Genomic DNA, 21,562 nt, shown 5'->3' on the forward strand with positions numbered 1-21,562 from the left:
TGCTGCTCTGAATATGCATGTACAGGTTTTTGCATGAATTCTTGTTCTCATTTTATTGAAGGGGAAGCTGAGGCTGGGAGTAAATAACTTGCCCAAGACCCACAGCAAGAAAGAGCCGGCCCAAGAAAATCCTCGATTTGGATGCCAAGAAAGAGAAAGCCCTGGGGCCCGTGCTGCAGCCGCCACTTCCTTTTTAGGTCTCTGGCTCTGGTGTGGTTAGTCCTGACTGTTGAGTGATGGCCGCTGGCCAGGGGGCCAGAGCGCAGCTTTGTTCTCTGAGGCAGACACGTTATTTACCGGAGGCTCCGGTGGTAGGTCGGGGATCCGATCCCATGTGTGTGGCATTTGTCTTGGGCTGTGGGCTGCGGGCTGCAGGAGCCCCTCTGAGCGTGGCCCTGGCGGATGTGAGCCCCGTTCCTCATGTTCCCTTCGAGGCGGATCTGCATGGACCCAGCCCAAGCATTTAGGGAAAACCTTCCCCGTGGGAAGCTGCGTGGGAGGGATTTTACTCTCTTTGAAGCAAGGATATTTGTGAGAAGTAATAGTGCTTGTAAAAATATCGCACAGTACAGAGGTCTATAAAGTGGAAGTAAAAGAAGGAATTCTCCCAGACCCGCGGCCACGTTGTCAGATGGTTGGTCCCCCACCCCCACACTCCCAGAAGACGCCTCACCCACTCCCCTTCTCCTGGGTGCCTCTTTCCCTTCTCTCCACCTGCTGTCCAGGGCCCAAGATAAGGGCTATTGTGGTGGAGCTTGCTGGACTTCCGTGGTCCTCAGTGAGCTCCTTCTCCTGTGAGCTTTTCCCTCCAGAGTGCCTGGCACAGGGAGAGGCCAGGAAAGGCTGCTCTAGAGATCAGGGGTGAAACACTAGCAGAACCCCCAGAAGACCTGAAAGGCCTTGTCTCTGGAGAAGGGGATTAGTCAGGAGGGAGCAGGCTCAGGGCTTCTTTCTGTCTGAACCCTTCCAGGGCCAGTTAGCTCTGGACACGCTGTACACGAGTAGCTGTTCAAGCACAGCCTGAGTGGGCGCCGTGGTGTGCCGGAGCAGTCCTCGGTACCTGCGTGCCTCACCTGCCAGCTTTGGACATCGAGTGGCGTTTCAGAGACTGGCAGCCCGGGTCACGGAGGCCCAGCTGTTGACAGTTTTGCTTCTCTCTCCCCTGGCCCTCGAATATGCCTGGGGGTGCTGGGAGGTTGCTCTTCTGGAAGGGGTGCTGGCTCTTCCCAGCAGGCCCAGATCTTTTCGTTTCCATGTCATAGAAGAAACTGTATCAGCCTCCAGAATGAGAGCCCACCCCACCCAGGCCCCTCTTCTGCTGCCTTTGCACATCCTGCGTCCCGTTCTGTTAAACTGAGCTCTCGGGGTAGGTGAGCCAGTCTGCTGGGGTTTGGGTTGCAGCTCTCCTCTGCCCACCGTGCCCCAGTTTCTGCAATGACAAGATGGGAATGAACATAGTAGTACCTGCCTCATGGGGTTGTTAAATTAGATAAAGTGTACCAGGTACTTGGAGAAGTCTCAGGCACGTAGGAAGTGCCATATAAGGGGAAAGTATTATTATATCACTATTTTGGGGGGACTGTCCTCTGACCATGGTAGGAAGAGAATTAGTGTAGACTTATGTAGTGTCGTGGAAAGACCATGGGCTTTGAAATCAGACTACTCTGGCTTCAAATCCCAGCTCTGTACTCACCAACAATGTGATCACCCCAATATAGTGCGTGTTCCAGCATGTTCTAAGGCACGGACATTCAGAAACGTTTGGCTACAGATTGCAGCCACTTCTCTTTGACAGGAGCACCAGCCTGAGAGACTTTGCTCAGTAGAATCATAGTCACAGAATATCCAGCCTGGCTCAGACCTCAAATATCCCATAGTCCAAACCCCCATTTTACAGAAGAGGAGACAAGCCCGTGGAGAAATCGTTTCCCTGTGCCCCCGTGGCAGACAGCCGAGGGGCCGGGTGGAGAACGTGGGCCTCCTAACGACAGCCCAGGCTGCTTCCACACCGGGGGTCGCCTGTGCCTCCTTCAGAGCTGGAAACACGAACCAGGCAAGAGAGAGGAATGAAGAGTCAGTGGCTCTGTCGTGAAAGAGCCTGGTCTGAGGGGAAGTGGGAGGCACACAGGTAAAGTGACTTTCCGTGAGTGAGTAAACCCAAAACCCCTACACAAGCATAGACCAGCCAGCACTCAGTAAATGCGAGTTACTGTCAGCACTGTCACCATTCTCATCAGTCAGGGCCAAGTAGCCACAGCTGGTGGGAGGCCTAGTCCCTCAGAGCTGGGCATCCTCAAGCTGGAGCAAACATCAGAGTTGGAGGGCTTGTTAAACCGCAGATGGCTGGGCCCCGCCCCCAGAGCTTCTGATTCTTAGGTCCAGGTGGTGCCTGAGGATGTGCATTTCTAACAAGTGCTGAGATGATGCTGATGCTGTGGGTCTGGGGACCACACTTTGAGAACCACTGCCTTGGACCAGCCTTTACTACTGAGAGTGGTCCTTGGGCCTGCCTAGTAGAAACGCAGGGTCTCAGGCCCTGCCCTGGATCTGCAGCGTCAGAATCCTCACCTCTCTAGGATCTCCAGGAGATCTATTTGCACATTATGGCTTGAGAGGCCATGGTGCCATGCAGAGTCCGCCACCCTGGCTGCATGTTAGAATCTCCTGGGCAGCTTTGGAACCCCTCCCTCCCCCATTCCTCCATTAGTGTGCCCCAGCTCACACTAATTAAGTCAGAATCCCTGAGAGTGAGACTCGGGCATCAGAGCCTGTGAAGCTCCCTGGGTGATTCCAATGTGTGGCCAAGTGTGAGAACCACCGGCTGGAGTCCACGAAGGCAGCCGGGAGGGGTCTCAGAGAGACCAGCTCCAACCCTGGCACTTGACCTAGATGCAAACCAAGCGTGTAAGAGCCAGAGGGTCCTGCCCGAGGTCCCACAACCCATTAGTGACAAAGCCAGGCTCCTGATACTGGATAATTTTTTTTTTAAGATTTTATTTTTTTTCCTTTTTCTCCCCAACACCCCCCGATACATAGTTGTATATTCTTCATTGTGGGTCGTTCTAGTTGTGGCATGTGGGAAGCTGCCTCAGCGTGATTTGATGTCCGCACCCAGGATTTGAACCAACGAAACACTGGGCCGCCTGCAGTGGAGCGCGCGAACTTAACCACTCAGCCATGGGGCCAGCCCCTGGATAATTCTTTTACCAGCTCTTTCAACTCTCAGTCCCCTTAAATAGTTCCATGGTAACTGCAATATACCAGTGTCTACAGGAATCCATTGTAAATCTTGGAAGACCTGTCTCCTCGTTGGAAACATACCATCTCCCACTTTGTTTTGGAGTGGCTGACTATCCTGAGTGAGAGGTGGATATTCTAGGGAGGTTGTGTAGTATAGTGGTTAGGGGCATGTATCAGGCCCAGCTCTGCCACCTTCTAACCAAGGCCCACAGCTCTGTGCCTCAGATTCTTTCTCTAAAAACGGCAGTGGTGATAATAGTTCCCATCTCGTGGAGCTGTTGTGAGGGTTGAGTTAATATAATGATGCTGAGATCACTGACTTGCACACAGGAAGCACTTTATAAATGTTAATTATTATTTCATTACCTGGATGACCTTGAATAAGTCGTGTGACCTTGAGCAGTCCAATCCTGGACCTTCTCTGTGAGTGGGTTTCCTCCTCTGTTAACGGGGTTAGGACTAGAGCTGCCCTTACAGGGTGGTGGTGAGGGGTAGGTGAGATCGTAGGTCTGAATCCAGAGCACAGATTCTGGCTCACAGCTGAGGTCAACAAATGGCTGCAGTGCTGTGTTACAGACTGAAAGCCTGAATAAGTTCTTCTGGCTGGGGCAGGGCCTGAGCTGGGCCGGTCCCGATTCTCTGAAGGGAGCACCTGAAACCATGGTGCTTGAAGGTTGGGGATGTTTTTGCCTGGAGAAGGCTCGTCATGTCCTTCATTCTCATGTTATGTAAAGGTTTGTGATGCAGAAGAGGGCGCAGATATACTCTGTGTGACCCAAGAAAGCAGAAGGACCAGTGGGTGTTGGCAGGGAAGCAATTATTATGTAGTTCATGAAAGAACTCGCCAACAGTTACAGTCATTCTGAGGAAGGGGAAATGAGCTCCCCATTGCTGGAGGCGTTCAAGGAGAACTCTGTGCCCTCTGGTGGAGACATTGAGCATTTCAGGCCTGAGATTAGAGGCTGTGTTACTCAGTGTTTCCCGTTTGCTCACTGATTGAAACAATGCTTGGTTACTGATTAGAAACACCTGGGATACTTGTTAAAAAGCACAAATTCCCTGGCGCTGTGCCAGACCCACTGCAGCAGGGCCTCAGCGGGAGGGGCCCAGGACCAGCCTCTCCAGATGATTCATACTGGGAAGTTTGGAAAATGTGGGCTAAAAGACCTCATCTCCTTGTAACCCTGAGAGTCCATAAGCAAAGATGTTTTGTGAAAAAAAGATGTTCTGGGCAGGACCAGGCAGGCACACTGGCTGCAGAGTTCCTCCCACAGCCTTGGGAGTCTTGCTGTTTGGCCGGGCCGCGGAACCCTTGTGCCTGCCAGCTTGGGTGGCTGACCCCTTCTCCTTCCGCCCTGTGACTTGGTTGGCAGGGGCTCTGTGACCCTCTCTGCTCTTCCCCACTGCGGGGCGCTGTCACCAGGCCCACCTGTCAGTAGGGACTGACCAGGGGCCACAGTTCTGTGGTTCTAAGAAACAATGCAAGCTTGACCCAGCTCTCCTGACTTGCACAGAATGTTCTGTTTACTTCTTAGGTTTTGCTTCTTTTCCTCTGGTTCTGCCCACGAGTTACTTTTCATCAGGCATGCATTAGAATTAACGAGATAACCTTTAATGAAGGACCCAAGCATTTTGAATAAAAAGCTGCTTTATTAACACAAAGTACTGTCCTAATTAGAGGTTTGGGGACATGCAGTTTGGCTCTTGCAATAATAATTATAATTATGAGAATAATTACGCCTTGTGTTTATTACAGTGACTTCCCCCAAGCGTCTCTATTCTCTACTGCAGTGCAGGTGTCGACGGCTGGAGGCCTGGGGAATTGCGTGCTGGAGTCCAGCTGTCCAGACGTTGGTGTTGCTCCCTGTCATTAGTGTGCCCAAGCCCCTGTTGGGGTCTGTGAGCGTGCACTACCAAGTAGCATGAATGATTCTGGTGCTAGAGCCTTCCTCTGAGGTCTCGCAGAGCAAGGGTGAGGCGCCAGGAAATTGTAGGAGAAGGCAGGGCTCAAAGGTGGAGTCCCAGGGGAATGAAAGTCCTCTGGGCCTTTGCTCATGCCATGGCCTATGCCTGGCTTGTCTTCTCTCTCTCCTCTCTGACTCTAGTAATCTGTCATCCATCAAGGTCCAGCCTGAATCCAGGGGGACCAACTGTCCTGAATTACCCAGGACTGAGTAGGGGTCCCCTAGGATGCAGGACTCTCGGTGCTGAAATTGGGAACATCCTGGGCAAACCAGGACACATTGGTCACCCTCCTGGAATGTTTGCATTCAGATTCATTGCACTCCATCATCTTATCAAAATGACCTTGAACCGTTTACCCATCAACACGGGCCTCATTTTCCTCCTGTGAGGGCAAGTCATGGTTGTTGTGGGAATTTAATGAGTTACCATATAAAAAGTGCCTAGGACTGTGCCTAGCACGTGGAAAATACTCAGGGATGTTAGCTACATTTGTTTTACTGAGTAGAATGGGACCTTTGAGGCCACCCGGCCTCCGCCTGGTTCAGGAATCCTCTCTGTGGTGACCCTGCTGGATCACGCTCTGTGATGCTGTACTCACCTCCTCACGTGGGAGCCTTTTCTTTATGTCTGGTGAACTGTTCCTGTACCGTCAGCTCTGAGGACCCATAGAGAATGGGACCCTCTTCTTGATAACATCCCACGGCTCCTTGAGGACGACTCACCTGTCTCCAGCCTGGGTCTTCTCTTCCCTGGGTGCGGTACCGTCTCCTTAGTGGGACCTGGCCCCCAGCCACATCCTGGCTGTGTCCTCTGGAAGTAGTACTGTCTGCCCCCGTGAGCCCCAGGGCCCAGCATTGAACTTGACTCAGCTCAGGGGGCTTTTCTGCACCACAAACAGATATAGTGGGTATAGATAGACCTATCCTCCGAATTAGACCTGGCGAAGAATTTCCTGGGAACAAAAGGTAACTGGCTCATGAAGAAAGCTATGGGGCCTTTGTCCCCAGAATCACGGGCTCTGAACTAGAAAGGGCTACAGGAGTTTGTAGCCAAGGCCCTGGTTTCCACTAAGATGCATAGACTCCCCTTTCTCTGGCCCAGCCTAGAGGCAGGCACCTGGGCATGTTCTTGACTCAAGGGGACAGGATGCAGAATGATTAGGACCCCTGACTTCCTGACCAGCCTCACCTTTGTCTCACTCTCACTCCTCTACTTTTGGCTGTATGACCTTGGGCAAGTCACTTAATTACAGTTTCCTTGTGGGTACAGAGAGGATACTTCTTACAGCCTGGCACATATGAAATAGTAAGTGGTACTGTTTATGGTTATTGTTGTCCCCATCCCCCTGGACATGAAAGTGAAATATCGTGCTCCCTGTGCACAGATGGGAAGATGACTGGGCAGGGTTGAGATTTGTTCCAGCGTGTCTTGGTACCTGGATCTCCATATTCTTGTCCCAGGAACCGTGGAGGACTGTTCCCAAGATCATGGACTTCTTTCCACAGGGATTGATGTCCATGTGCCATGTTAGTGGCTGGTGGTGTGGCTGGATGGGGGTGTTTGCATCACATCCCAGCAGAGCGCTTTGCCATCCCTGGCAGCTAGGCTGTTGTGAGAAGGAACTTCGGGGTGTACCCCTCCACACATGTACCAGCCTCTGGCAGGCAGTTCTGGGGTCAGAGGATGGAGGGAGCAGATGGAGTCCCCAAGAACAAAGAAATGATAGTGAAGTCCCTGGGCACAATGTGTGCCCGGCACACAGTGGGGCCTCGATAGCTGTTCACGTAGAGTAAATGGAAGCAGCAGGTGTGGAGACATTCCAGGCCCTCGGCCCCCTCCAGGTGTGGGGGTGAGACTCTTCTGTGGCTGATGTCGCATGGCCAAGTGAGGCTGCAGGGGCCTGGCATGGCTTGAATTGGAGACTGGGAGAGGGCGCGGTGGAGGGTTGGGGTGGTGTGTGTGGTGGCCCAGGTGGGAGGAACCAGGCTGTGGGCTGGGAGTTTCTGGGCTCGTCTGCTCAGGGGAGACAGCTCTTTGAGGACCGTTGGAAATAACTGGAGCTGCTTTATGGCTTTATGTCTCTTCTGCCTTCATCTTGAGCACTTTCTCTCCCCACTTTGGGGAGCAGGGGTGCGTTGTACGGTCAGTTCTTCAGTGGTGCCCGTGTCCTGCGAGTTCCATCGCGTAGTTCCTGCTCCAGTCCAGTGCAGAGCGTGGCTGACTTTCTTTTGCAGGCCTGCCTTTCTCGTTTCTCTTATTGATGAGCAGCTGGCTGCCCTCAGTTTATCCTTGAATTTGCCAGGTTATTTTTTCCAAAAAAGGCTATTTTTGTGATAAACGTTTTTCTCTTTTTTTTGGAGGAAGATTAGCCCTGAGCTAACATCTGCTGGCAATCCTCCTCTTTTTGCTGAGGAAGACCGGCCCTGAGCTAACATCCGGGCCCATCTTCCTCTACTTTATATGTGGGATGCCTACCACAGCATGGTGTGCCAAGCAGTGCCATGTCCACACCTGGGATCCGAACCAGCGAACCCCGGGCTGCCGAAGTGGAACCTGTGCACTTAACCACTGCGCCACCAGGCTGGCCCCAACATTTTTCCCTTTTAAAAGTAAAGTATCACTATCTATACTTAAGAATATTTTTATATAGACATGTAGTGGTACTTTACTTATTTGGTATAAAATAAACAGTGGGACTGTAAATAGTAATAAATGGCTCACATCCTTTGTAATAACCGTTTAACATTCTGGTTACTTTCTTTTGGATCTTCTTTCCCAGGCATGTATTCTTTTGTACCTAGTTGGAATTACAGTGTGCATATAATTTTAAAATTCTGCTTAAAAAAACCCCTAGGGGCCAGCCAGTGGTGTACTGGTTAAGTTCGTGTGCTGTTCATCAGCAGCCCAGGGTTCGCAGGTTTGGATCCCAGGCGCGGACATACATGCCACTCATCAAGCCATGCTGTGGCAGCATCCCACATACAAAAAATAGAGGAAGATTGGCACAGATGTTGGCTCAGTGACAATCTTCCTCAAGCAAAAAAGAGGAAGCCTGGCAACAGATGTTAGCTTGGGGCCAATCTTCCTCCCCACCCCCCCCCCACCAAAAAACCTAAATGCTATAACTTGAACTATTAAATAAGAAGAACAATGAACAGACATAGGTTGATAATACTATTTGAGGAGCTTTACCAACATTTAGGGGGAAAAATGCCAGAACTCCAAATAGAAAACTAGCAAGAGACATGAAGAGGATTTTCCACAGGGGAAATAGAGATGGTTAATTCACCATGAAAGATAATCAGTCTCATTGTTGAAAGAATTGCAAATTAAAGCGGGGGATACCATTTCCCCTGATCATATTAGCAAAGATTTGTTTTTTAATCATCCTTTTACTTGTTGGACAGGATATGTGTAAATTGGAATGAATGTTCTGGAGAGCAGTGTGACAATGCAAATCAGGAACCATGTATTTGTTTAGTAATTACGTTTTCTCCCTTGTGAATATCTTATGTCCTTTTCCCATCTATCTCTTAGGTGGTCTCAATTTTTTTATTGAACTATATTGAGCATTTTAAAGATTTTTTTTTTTTTCTTCCTTTTTCTCCCCAAAGCCCCCCGGTACATAGTTGTGTATTCTTCGTTGTGGGTCCTTCTAGTTGTGGCACGTGGGATGCTGCCTCAGCGTGGACTGATGAGCAGTGCCATGTCCGCGCCCAGGATTTGAACTAACGAAACACTGGGCCGCCTGCAGCGGAGCATGCAAACTTAACCACTCGGCCACGGGGCCAGCCCCTATATTGAGCATTTTAAATAGTAAAGGTAACTCTTTGTTAACCTATCCTATTTGACTACCCTATTTATAGATCTTTTTCACAATCTGTTGCCTTATTTATTTTTTTAAGTATCCAAGTGTTTTGTATTTTTTGTACGGTTATGTTTGTTGATTGGTTCTTTGTGATTCTTTTGTGGCTCCTACATTTAGAAAGTCATCCTGGGGCCGGCCCGGTGGCACAGCGGTTAAGTGTACACGTTCTGCTTCAGTGGCCTGGGGTTCACCCGTTCGGATCCCAGGTGCGGACACGGCACCGCTTGTCAAGCCATGCTGTGGCAGGCGTCCCACAGATAAAGTAGAGGAAGATGGGCACGGATCTTAGCTCAGGGCCCGTCTTCCTCAGCATAAAGAGGAGGATTGGCAGCAGTTAGCTCAGGGCTAATCTTCCTCAAAAAAAAAAAGTCATCCTCATGTAAGAGGTGGTATAAATGTTAAATTCTGTTTACTTCTGATTTTTTTTTTGTTTGATTTCAAAAAATATTGTTGCTGTTCAGAATAGGATCTTTAAAACCTTTATTTTATTACCGGCATGTAGGAATATTGTTGAATTTGCATATTTGTTTTGGAATAAGCTTCAAAGGCTTGGAGGCCTGGGGGAGCCCGGCCTCCTTGGGGAGACAGGAGATTGCTGAGAGGTGGGCAGTGCTGTCTGAGTTGGTGAGTGTCCCTGGGGTTCAGGGGTTGGGGGGACGATCACCAGTAATGGGGTCATCCAGGAAGCTTTCCAGAAGGGCTGGGATGGGAGCTGGCCTTGAAGTATAGAGAGGATTTGGAGAGAGTCAGGGGCGCGGGGGGGGGGAGAGTGGGAAGGGAGGAGAGAAGGCAGGTTTGTAGCATTCCCACTACGTAGCTGGCAGGCACTTTGTTAGGACTTTTAGTACTTTTTGTTACATTTCCTTTTCCTGATACCCCTGCTGGGTAGATGGTGACACCCCCGTTTTACAGGTGAGGAGACTGAGGCTCGTGGAACTTACGTGACTTAGATGAGCTGGACACCTAATTTCTGAGTCTCCGTGCTTTCAGTGTCTCCCTGCTGCCAGATATAAGAAACAGCTTTATTGAGATGCAATTCACCCCTTTAAAGTGTCCAACTCAGCGGTTTGAGTGTAGTCACAGAGTTGTGCAACTATCACCACAATCCGTTTTAGAACATATGCGTTACCCCCACAAAGGAGCCCCCACCCCTTAGTTGCTGTCCCCCAATACCCCCAGCACGAGGTGACCGCTAATCTACTTTCTGTCTCTATCTATACATTTGCCTCTTCTGGACATTTCATACAAACGGCCTCATACGATATGTGGTCCTTGATGACTGTCTTCTTTCACTCAGCATGTTTTCAGGGTCCGTCCATGTTGTAGCCTGTGTCGGTACTTAATTCCCTTTTATGGCTGAATAATATTCCATTGTGTGGATATGCCACATTTTGCTTGTCCATTCATCAGTTGATGAATGTTTGGGTTGCTTACACTTTTTGGCTGTTGTGAAAAATGCTGCTCTGAATTCACGTGTAATGTGTTTTTGTGTGGACATATGGTTTCATTTCCCTCAGATGTGTACCTAGGAGTGGAATTATTGAGCCACACGGTAACTCTAAGTTTAACCACTTGAGGAACTGCCAGACTATTCTCTCCAGCAGCTTCCCTGCTGCCTCTGGTGCAGGCTTGCTTTCACAGTGACGGGACTGAGAAGAAGGTCAAACCACAAAGTCTGTGGGAATTGCCTGTTTTCAAAGAAGTAGCTTATTTGTAAAATACTCTCAAGGCTCAGCTCCACTGTGGAGACTTTGATGCTTCTGGAGGGACTAGTGAATTCTGCAGCCCTCACAGACACTGCTGTGAATGCTGGGCATCGTGGTGCCTTCTGCATTCTGGCTGGTAGGCTGTGGTAATAGAGAAGGTGCTAGAATAAACCCTGAGGTTCAGGTATGAGGTAGGGACAAGTGTGATTAATGGCGATGAGGAAGGCTCTTGGAAGGCAGAGGGCAGGGTCTCGAGCCTGGTGCAGGGGAGACAGGCAGAAGAGCAAGGAGGCCGGGAGAGGAGACAGGGCCAGGGTCCACGTGGTTTGGGGCAAGTCCTTGGGCAGCTGCGGCCACTAACTCCAGTCTGCCTTCGTTCTTTGGCTGCAGATCTTGCCGAGTGTAAGCTGGTTTCCTTCCCCATCGGCATCTACAAGGTCCTGCGGAACGTCACCGACCAGATCCACCTCATCACACTGGCCAACAACGAGCTCAAGTCCCTCACCAGCAAGTTCATGACCACATTCTGTCAGCTCCGAGGTAGGCCTGGTCAGTCAGGCCAGGAGGGCGTGGCTAGCCCTCGTCCTTCAGGCTCCAACCCCATCTGGGGAATGTCACCAGGGCCAGTCCCCACTCGGCTAGACCCGGGACATCATTCCCAGGGGGAGGCTTTGAGGATGGACCTGTGTCCTCTCTGCAGCCTGGAAATCTCTAAGCATCACTCCTGCCTCTAGCTGGCTGTAAATCAGATTGACTAATGGTCAGGGGCGTGGGTCCTGGAGTGATTTTCTTTTTCTGAACAGACCAGCAGAGTGTTTGTGGTCTTGAGGCCCAGGAATAGTTATTTCTTGATAGACTTGAATGAGCTCCCTTCTGACCACCACCCCCACCCCACCCCAATCTGGCACTATTCTCTTGTGCTGCTTTCTCAATTCGGGAGTGACAGGTGCTGGGGTGTTGATGTTTTCTCTGCTGGACATACACAGACCTAGCGGACGAAGATGCCTGGCAGGGAGATGGGCAGGAGGCCAGCAGGTGGACATTGTAGTTCTTTTGAAATGGCTCCTCCGGATGGATGAGCAGGATGCAGAGCCCCTGCAATGCCCACTCCTCCCTCCACAGAGCAGTCCCTCCATGCTTCTGCAAGAGTCCACAGCTGCCCGGTGACCCATGGGGTAGAGCTGCAGCCTGGGCACTTGGTGTGTGTTTGTGAAATGCGGGGACAGGAGAACTGGGTGGGGGCACAAGAGGCAGAGGAGAAGTGTTTCCTGCCTTCTGGAATTCTTTATCTGATAGGAGCATGAAAAGGGTCTTAAGGGTCTGTTTAGAGAAACCAGTACATAAAATGCTGATGGAACATGAGAGACTTGAGCAAGCGTCTCTCATACAACTGATTTTAGGCTCCCTAGAGGAGCTCTGGGCATTGGGCAGAGCCCAGAGCGGAGAGGGAGGCGTGAATTGGCAAACCCAGTCCGAGGACAGGAAGCAGCCTGTACGTGGCTCAGAAGGGAGCTACAGGCAGGGCCTGGGAAGGAGGAGGGATTGGTCCGTGTCGACACTTCTGAGTGAAGCTCCCGGAACTCATTGCATTTGTGCTGGCTAAGCTAAAGTACTTCTGACTGGGGGGCAGGGGCTCCTAGGGCAAGGTTTGTCTCCCCAGAGGCATCTGTGGGCACTTCGAACCAGGCCTGCCGTTCTCGTCCTTCCTTTGCTGGTGGCTGCTGCTTACATGGTGAGATGGGGCCCCACAGCCAGCAGGCCCTTTGGACCAGCAGCTCTCGCCCTGGCTGAATTAGAATAATCTGAGGAGCTTTGCTACAGACATGGTTGCCTTGGCTCTACCCTAAAACCAGTTGAATTAGAGTGTCTGGGCATGGACCTGGGCCTAGGCGTCTGTTAAAGCCTGTACCAGTCATTCTAAAGTGTTGGCAGCCAAGGTTGAGACCATAGTTCAGGGGCTATAAATGCAAATGCCTAGGAGACTAGCATGTAAGTCGTGAGTGACTCAGATGGGGCATGGCATATGACGAGAGGGAGTGGTGTGGACTGTGGCAAACTAGTGCGTGCCCTGCTCAGCTTCTGCCAGGTGTGCCATGAGATTGTTCTGATTGTTTTATTCAACAGAAGCTGGAAGTATGGATTTTTATGTGGGTTTTACCAATTTTTACATAATATGGAAGCTGATAAAACACGTTTGCAAGCTAGGTTTAGCTCATGCACCACCAGCTGAGACAATCTCCTATAAATTATTAGAGCTGTCTCTGCCATCTCATTTCATGGATGGAGAGGGAAGGTCAGGGAGAGAAGGGCCTTGTCAGGCGTCTCAAAGCAGTACATCCAGGTCGCCCACCTTGCAGGCCAGGACTGCCTTTCCAGGCCACCTGCGTTAGCTCAAGGTTCCCCTAGAGATGTCTGCTTTTCAGAGGATGGTAGAAAGATAACAAACAGGTGGTAGGGGTTGTCTGGGACCTCCAGGAAGGGCACAGTCAGGCAGTGGGGCTTCCTTTGGGTAAAAGGAGAGTGCATTTGTGCTTTTCTTCATTCACCCTTCCCTTGAGTACCTGCTGTGTTCCAGACCTGTGTCCAGAGGCCGAGGAACAAAGGCCAGTAGGCCAGGTCTCCCCCTGAAGGAGCCCAGGGATGCAGAAGAGACTCGACAACAACACCGAGTGCTGATAGTGGTGTGGAAAAACCTGGGGCTGCCGGGAAGAGGAACTGATCCTTCCTGAGAGTGGCGTGGGCAGTGGGGTGGGTGTGGAGGCAAGGGCTTTCAAAGGAGTTGACATTTACCAGCGCCTTGTGGGGTAAGTTGGCCCTCTCCATGGGCATGGTGACAAGTGCTGGAGAAATGGGTCTAGAGCCCCGTGCATTCGTGCCTCAGCGTTGGAAATATATTTACCATAATACCTTTCCAGTCGGAAGTCTGTTGGGGGATGCAGTTTAACTCCCTCCTGTGCCACCGCTGGCTCCTGACACCCCCACACCGCCACCAATTACAAAGGGACGGCCGTAGTGTGCCCGGTAATTGGATTTCACAGAGGTGGCAGCGATTGAGGGATGGTGACCCCGGGCAGGGAGGGGCTGGAGCTGAGAGACGCACCTGGCTCCCGCAGAGATGGCTCTGGGCCTAGCTTTTGTTGTGGTTTTTCTTTCAAATAGAAAATTCCTCTCCTTTCATGTGTGAAGAGGAGGCTTGAATAGGCCGTCTGGACTCTGCACCATCTGCCAGCATCCTCTTCTGAGCTCTTGGTGGAGGAGTTGGGCTGCCTTGGTGCTGGGGACAGAGCCATGTGCTTACTCCCTGCCTGCAAAGTTCTTTCCCCTGGGTGCCCTGGGGACAGTTTTCTGCTAGGCTGGTGGCCTTCTCAGAGTTGGGTCATCCTTAGATGGTTCCATTGCCTTGATATCCGTCACCCATTTTATGGAAGGTAAAAGCCAGACCTGAGAAGGCCAATGGCACCATGGAATCCACCCAAAGGACAGGTGGGCCTTGTGGAGCGTGGGTCCCAATGTCTGGGTTGGCGTGCAGATTTGGCTTTCCCCAATTGGTTCTAAGTTGGAGGTGGGCCAGCAAGTAGGGAAGCTGTCAGTTAGTAATCCAGTCCTGGCCACCTGGGGCCGGTTGTTACAAGAGGTATTATTTGGCTTCCTGGATTGTCGGTAGATAGCAACCTGACTTCCTGCAAGTCTCACAGCATACTAGCTTCCTGGGCTGGTTACCGTAGCAGAGGGGCTGGTTACCGTAGTGAAGGGGCTGGTTACTGTAGTAGAGGGGCTGGTTACCGTAGCGAAGGGGCTGGTTTCCTGGGCAGGTTGCTGCAGGCTGTGGGTCAGAGTTCTGTTTTTATATTTGGTCTGGCCGTTGTCTGTGTGTTCAGTCTCTCACAGCCTGCCTTTCAACTCGGTTCAGCAGTGCCTCCTGAGCACCTGTTCTGGGCCCGGCCGTGTGTTCGAACACGAGAGTAATAACATGAGTCCAGGTTCACTGGGCGCTTAGCCCTCCTAGCTCTAAGCTGAGGGCTTTACACGTGTCATCTGGTTTAATCCCCGTAGCACCCAACATTTGGGAAGGATAAGAAAACTCAGATCTAGACCGGGTCTTTGAGGAGCCCGCAGTCCCTCAAGGGAGGCAGGTGTGTAAGCAGACAGCCCTTGTAAGGTGACGGCTGGCGAGCAGGCATTCACTCCTCGTCCGTTGGGCGTGCCGAGGAGGCCGAGGTCAGTGCTGCTCTGGGTGGGGGGCGGGTGACTTTGCTGCGGCTGCCATGTCAAAGGACTGCGTCCCGGGTGTAAGCAACAGACGCTGATTGCTCACGGTTCTGGAGGCCGCAAGTCCGACTGAGGTGTCGGCAGGAGTGGTGTCTCCTTGGGTTGCAGACACCTCCTCACTGTGTCCTCACGTGGTCTCTCCTCTGTATCCTGGTGTCTCCCTGTGCCCTAATTTCCTTTTCACGTAAGGACACCAATTGGATTGGATTAAGGCCACCCTGAGGGCCTCATTTTAATGTAATGACCCCTTTAAAGGCCTTATCTCCAAATACAGTCACTGTACAAGGTCCTGGGGACTAGGGCTTCAACGTAAGAATTTGGGGGGACACAGTTCAGCCCATAACAGCGGGGAAGCAGAGAATCTCTGGAGGAAATGGCTTAGAGAGGGCCCTTGACAGATGAGTAGGAGTTTACCAGATGGAAAAGGGGAATCCCTAAGGCATCTTTCAGGAAGATGGGAGGTGTGTTTCGGAAATGACTAGAAAAATGGTTCAAGACTGACACTTCAGAGCAGAGGGATATGGTGTGTCGTCAGGGCTGGCCTAAGGGTGACATCTGCCCAAGCGGGAACATTTGGGAAGAGTCCTGGGAGAATAGGTTGGGATAGGCCTGTGGAAAAGGCAGAAAGGTGTCTCAGACAGGAGAAGCAGCGTGCGGCAATTCACGAGGCCAGGAAGGTGGGCGAGGCGGCAGCGTGGCCAACAGTAGGTGTCTCATGGGCAGGACCTTGAGTGCCAAGTCCAGGCCTTATCTTTATCCAGCTCCCTGGGGAGGTCCTGGGACCCTTCCACCCCCAAAGTGGAGGGTCCCCTTACCAGGATGGCCTGCCGCAGGGCGAGGCTGGGTTCAGGCTGGCTGAGATGGGCTTCCTGGTGGCCGTGGGTGGGCAGGAGTCCCGCTGTTTTGGTCAGCTGGCTGGGTGCCTCCCTGGAGGCTAGCTGGCCTGAGGCCCTGCAGCTGGAGAAAACTGGGCCTGACAGAGCTGGGCCTGACAGAACTGGGTGCCAGGGGCTCCTGAAGAGGCGTTGAGTTGGGGAGCTGTCACCCGGGGGACTCCTGGGCAGCGTGGAGTGGAGACATCCTCGCTAACTTGCAGCTCGTTGCATGCTGCGATTTTTCAGCAGTAACAGGCTTCTTTTCCTCTTCCTAATGTTTCCCCAAGCATGTGTTCTTTGAGCTCCCTCTGACCAGGGGATGCCAGGGAACCGTGAACCCCAGGAGGAAGTGCTGGGGTCCCTTCCTTAAAACCAAGGGCTTCACGCATGTGATATCAGGAGAGCGAGCCCTGCAGGGTGTCTGCACAGGACTCCTGCTGCTGCCAAGTAGCCTGTTGTCCTCACCACAGGTGGCTCCTGGTGGCAGCAGCTCCCTTGTTTGCTGCCAGAGAAAACGGGGTAATTTTCCTCATTACCTGAGCCATCAGGAAGCTCAAGACAGTTGGGGGAAGCCCTGGGGCTTTCCTTTGACCTTGGCAAGCCGCTGGTGCCAGAGGGGCCCCATCATTTCCTCTGCTCACCAGGGATGGACTTGGGCTCCCAGGGCCCATGTGCCAGTGCCTGGGGTGGATGCCGGCGGAGGGAAAGGAGAAGCTGGTTTGAAGAGCTGGGTTCCTGCAGACAGAGGAGGGTGAAAGAAGACAGGGCTCGTCCCTCTACTCCTCAGGTCACACCATCCGAGCTGCGCTGTCCATGGGTCAGGAGTCTTGGGAGGTATTTGGGGGCCAGAAGTGGGTGTGCCAGTAGATACTGTATGTCAGGGCCCCAGAGGGCTTCTTTCCTGGTGATCAGAGAAGGGAGGAGAGGTGGGACTGTGGGTCATTGGTGTGATAATGATCCAGAGCCACAGAGCTGGGGAACCATCCTTGGAAAGTGCATCAGGAAGGAGCTGGGGCAGGTGACCCCACCGCAGTGGGAGAAGGTGGGTCATAGCCATGATGTTCTTCTCCCACTTCCCACTTGGGCTTAGCCCACTGAGTTTACTTTTCTCTAGCTGATGCCACTTAGTGGATGGAGGGGGAGAGAAGAGGGGATCCAGAACTGTGCTGGGAAAGTGGGGCAGACATTGAAGCTTGGCAGAGGTCAGATGGATGCTGATGTCTTGGTTTTAGTCTGGGATCAGGCAGATCTACTCTGTTGGGCGCACATTTTCTAGTTCCCTCTGCACAGCCCACCATTGGAATAGCAGGGTCTGGGAGGGTCCGTCTCACCTGAGTTACTCATAAGGGGCAGCTCTTGGATCAAGAGAGACAATGATAAGGTTGTGGACTTCTGCATGAGTGTTTGCCATCAGTCCTCAAGGGTGTCTGTCCCCTGGGGTTACCTGGCTGAGCTCAGTGGGGCAAAGGCCAAGCTGTTTATGATCCCTGCCTGCATGCATATAGGCAGTGGGTCGGCTTTCCTCAGCAGAGAAGTAAAGGAACCCAAATGTCATGGGCTTCAGCATCCTTAGGATAGATTCGCAGAGATAAGATTATCAAGGCCAGCAGGTGAGCATTTTAAGCTGTTGGTACACACTATGAAGTCATCAAGCACTTGTGTCACCCTGAGCCTGGGACCCAACAGGAGATGAGGAGCAGCCTGCCCTATGGGTGGGTCAGGACCCACAAGATGAGAGGCTGGGCTGTTTGGTGTTCAAATCACAGATGCTGAGTTCGAGCCCAGTTCTGGGGTGTGATGTCTTCTGTTTGCCCTCTGGATCCACTCTCTGTGCTGATCCTAGCCCTCTCTCACCCTCTGGCTGTAGTGGGGTGCAGCCAATGGGGGGCCCCTGCAGGAGATTGGAGGAAGAGAGGAGATAAGATCCGTGAATTTGTTCCCCCGGCCACCTCCCTGGGAGGTCCACCTTTGGCTGGCTGTGCCCCTGTCCAGAGGTCCTGTCTCTCAAGACAGCCACTACACGACTCCCTCCTTCCAGGTTTCCTCTGGGTAGTAACGGCTCTCTGCCCCTAGGCCTGGGTTACTGCACAATCCCTGGAGGTTCCCCTGGAGCCTCCCACGTCTTGAATCATCCTACTTTGAGTGTACCATCTGATTCTGGTTGGGGCCCTGACTGATGCTCTCTGCGACTTATTAGCTCTGTAACCATGAGCAGTTTGTTTAACTGCTCTGTGCCTCAGTTTCCCTCTTGGTACAATGGAATAATAATGATAATAGTCTCTATCTCTTGGGGCTCTTGTGAAGATTAAATGAGTTAACCCTCTTACAGTCCTGGAAGTAGCTGCACCCCCAGCACTGTCCATCACAGTACCTGGCACATAGAACTTGGTGTTCAAAAATGAGTATCTAGTAGGTGAATGAATGACTTCCCACCACACGGTCAGCAGAATAATGACCCACCAGAGATGTCCACGTCCTAGTTCTTGGAACCTGTGACTATCTTACCTTGCATGGCAAAAGAGACTTTGCAGATGTGATTAAGTTAAGGACCTTGAGATGGGGAGGTACCCTGGATTAACTGGTGGGGCCCTTGGATGTAATCACAAGGGTCTTTATAGAGGCAGAGGTGGGAGGGCCAGAGTCAGAGAAGGACGTGCGACAGTAGAAGCAGAGATTGGCGTGATGCGGCCACAAACTTCTAGAAACTGGAAAATCAAGGAACGCATTCTCCCCTAGAACCTCCGGAAGGTACCCAGCCCTACTGACAACCTTATTTTAGTCCTCTAAGACCCATTATGATCTTCTGACCTCCAGAACTGTAAGATGATAAATACACTTTTAAGCCACTAAGTTGTGATTTTTTACAGCAGCGAGAGGAAACTAATACACACCAGAAGGATTGGGGACTTCCTGCCTTGGTATCCCCATCTTGCTTGCTTTTCCTGTCCTCCCACCCTACTTCACTGTGGAGCCAGGGCTGCGCCCCAGAGGGGAAGGCTTCCCAGGGAACCACACTGCCCACTTTCCTCAGCTCCTCCAGCCTCCAGCCCCTCCTGGAGCACAGAGTCTAGATTCTGGGGGAGTTCAAAATTATTCTTGGTGTGTTTCGTTCAAATCCATGGTAGGATTTGAATAATTATTGGGCCACTCTAAGCTTCTACCTTCTCATCCTAGAGTGGACATAATGATATTACTTCATGGGAACTATAGAAATCTCATATGCTATTAATTTATCTTTATGTATCCTTATAACCAAACTATATCCTTTTTTTGGAAAGTGACAGGAGTAAATAGAATAAATTCCCTTTGGAGGGGAGTTGGGGGCAGTCTGGAGACGTATTCCTGCCTCACAAACAGGAGAAGACAACCCCCGAAGTCAGCGGACCCCAGCTGCCCTCTACCCACGCACACCTGGAACACTGGACATTGTTTGCAGCTACATAAACTCGTGCCTCAGTCCTCTGGAGCCCAGCTAGCATTCCCACCCTCTGTGACATGGGACTTTGCAGTTTCCCTTCATTGCCTTGCTGGGGCTCTAAGCGCAGACCTCCTTTGCTCTTGGCTTTGAGATTTAAAAGAGTTTCCATCCCCCCCACCCTTCTTACCCACCTCCTGTGCATTTCTCTGGTTGTTATAAAGCTCTAAGGCTTCATGTGAAACAGTTCCCGTTGGTGTTGTTGAATAAGCAATAGATGCATACAGTACGGTATTCCAAGGGTTGGAAAGGGTAGTGGGGGAATAAGGCTCCTTCTTACTCCTGCCCCCAGATAATCCAAGTCCCCCGCCCAGAGGCAACTACCATTACCAGTTCTGGAGATGTCCTGTGCCAATGTGGGCATCAGTGTATTTAATCTTGTTAGCGTTTACAGGATACCATAGGCAGGCACTGTTGTAAGCACTTTGCAAGTATAAAATTATTTAAATCTTTACAACTCTGTATGGTCAGTACTGTTTTCTCTTTGTTTTAGATGAGGAAACTGAGGCAGAGAGCACATAAGTAACTTGCCTGGGTCACACAGTGAGAAAGAAGGGGTTGGGACTGTGGGTCCAGCTCCAGAGCTCTTTTATAAACTACTGATGAGAGCAGAATGGAGGCACTGTTTGGCAACTTGCCTTTCTTACTTCGTAATATATTTTAGGAATCGGTCCATGTCAATACAAGAGCTGCCTCGTTCTTCACAGGGCGACACAATGGTTAGCAGTGCACTTCCCAGCCCCAGCCAGAAGAGTATCTGACCCCTTCCCTCTGTTGGCCCAAGGAGTGGATGTGGCTTTTGGAAACTTCACTCCTGTCTCCTCACCCTTTGTCCCCTGCGGGCAGCGGCTGTCTCTGTGCTGATCATGGCCCATTTGAAGGACACATTGCCCTGCAGGGGGGAACGTGATTGCTCATTGATGCAGGTTGCAGCCAAGATGCTGACTGGTCCTCAGTGGGCAGGTATTTTTGGTGCTGACACATTCCTCGCTGCCTGGCTACACAATTATTGCAGGCCAGCCTCATCTGTCCCTTAATGGAACCAGCAGGCCTTCTGTCTCCACTGGAGTCAGTCTGAGGCCTCTGAGTCAGCCTTGGCAGTTGTCCAAGATAAGGATGATGCGGAAGTAATAAGAAGAACTTGAGGAAGGAGCAGTCCATTTAACAGACACCGGAAACCACCGTTCAGTAGGGATAATAAGTAAGGGAATGTCATGATGGGCTGCTCTCAGGCTGGGGACAGTGTTGGGAGTGGGATGGAGAGGGTCTTCTCCAGAGCCCCTGTTCATCCGAGGAGCCCAGGTTGTTCGACTCTGAACCCTGGCGTAAGAGCGCAGGAAGAAACATCTGGAGTCCCCTAATGCAGCCCCCGGGCCCAGAGGACCTCAGCCCTCCCCATCCGAGACAGAGGACGGCAGGCCCTGGGCATTATTGGGACATCAACAATGAGAAAGAATGTGTGTGGCCCCAGTGGGGATGAGCAAAGCTGGACGAGGCTGCGGCAATGTTCAGTTGGAAGCTCAGCACACCGGCCAATCAGGTGGCTGGGCCGTTGGCCACACTGTTGTTCTTCCTCTGAAGTGGAAACAGCACAGGAAACCTCACGTGTCCAGGTTGGGGTGGCATAAAGTCCCAGGAGTTAGGCAAGGCTGGGCCTTTGACAGGCATGGGGACTATATCAGGGAAACTGCTTTCTTTGCCCTCCCCCGGTGGCAAGGGGGCCTGGAAGCAGTTCCATGGTTTGGTTCCCACTCAAAACGTACCACATCTATTATGAACAACTTTGCACTCATAAATTTGACAACTTAGAAGAAATGTGCCAGTTCCTTGAAAACCACAAACTACCAAAACCGAATCAAGATGAAATAGACAATCTGAATAGTCCTATAACCATTAAAGAAATTGAATTCCTAAGTAAAAAGATCCCAAAAAAGAAGTTTCTAGGCCCAGATGATTTCACTGGAGAATTGTATCAAACTTTTAAATGAGAATTAACATGAATCTTACGTAGTTTCTTCCAGAAATAGAAGAGAAGGACACACTTTCTAAACCATACTACAAAGCCAGTGTTACTTCAGTTTCAAATCTGGAGAAGGACAGTACAAAAAGAAAAGAAAAGGAAAGAAAAATACAGACCAATATCTCTCACACAAAAATTCTCAGC

General features: G+C 51.3%; 1 protein-coding gene across 3 annotated transcripts in view; it reads left to right on the forward strand.

The window, feature by feature from the left end:
* LRRC20 (leucine rich repeat containing 20) overlaps positions 1 to 21,562 on the forward strand; it is a 78,240-nt gene that overhangs the window by 17,318 nt on the left and 39,360 nt on the right. For all 3 annotated transcript variants that reach the window (XM_046650399.1, XM_046650405.1, XM_046650410.1), the window contains exon 3: positions 11,170 to 11,319. In XM_046650399.1, the coding sequence (XP_046506355.1) occupies positions 11,170 to 11,319 (150 nt within the window). The remainder of the gene's footprint in view (positions 1 to 11,169; positions 11,320 to 21,562) is intronic.

Source organism: Equus quagga, chromosome 2 (assembly GCF_021613505.1).
Source record: "Equus quagga isolate Etosha38 chromosome 2, UCLA_HA_Equagga_1.0, whole genome shotgun sequence".
In the NCBI taxonomy this organism is placed as follows: Eukaryota; Metazoa; Chordata; class Mammalia; order Perissodactyla; family Equidae; genus Equus; species Equus quagga.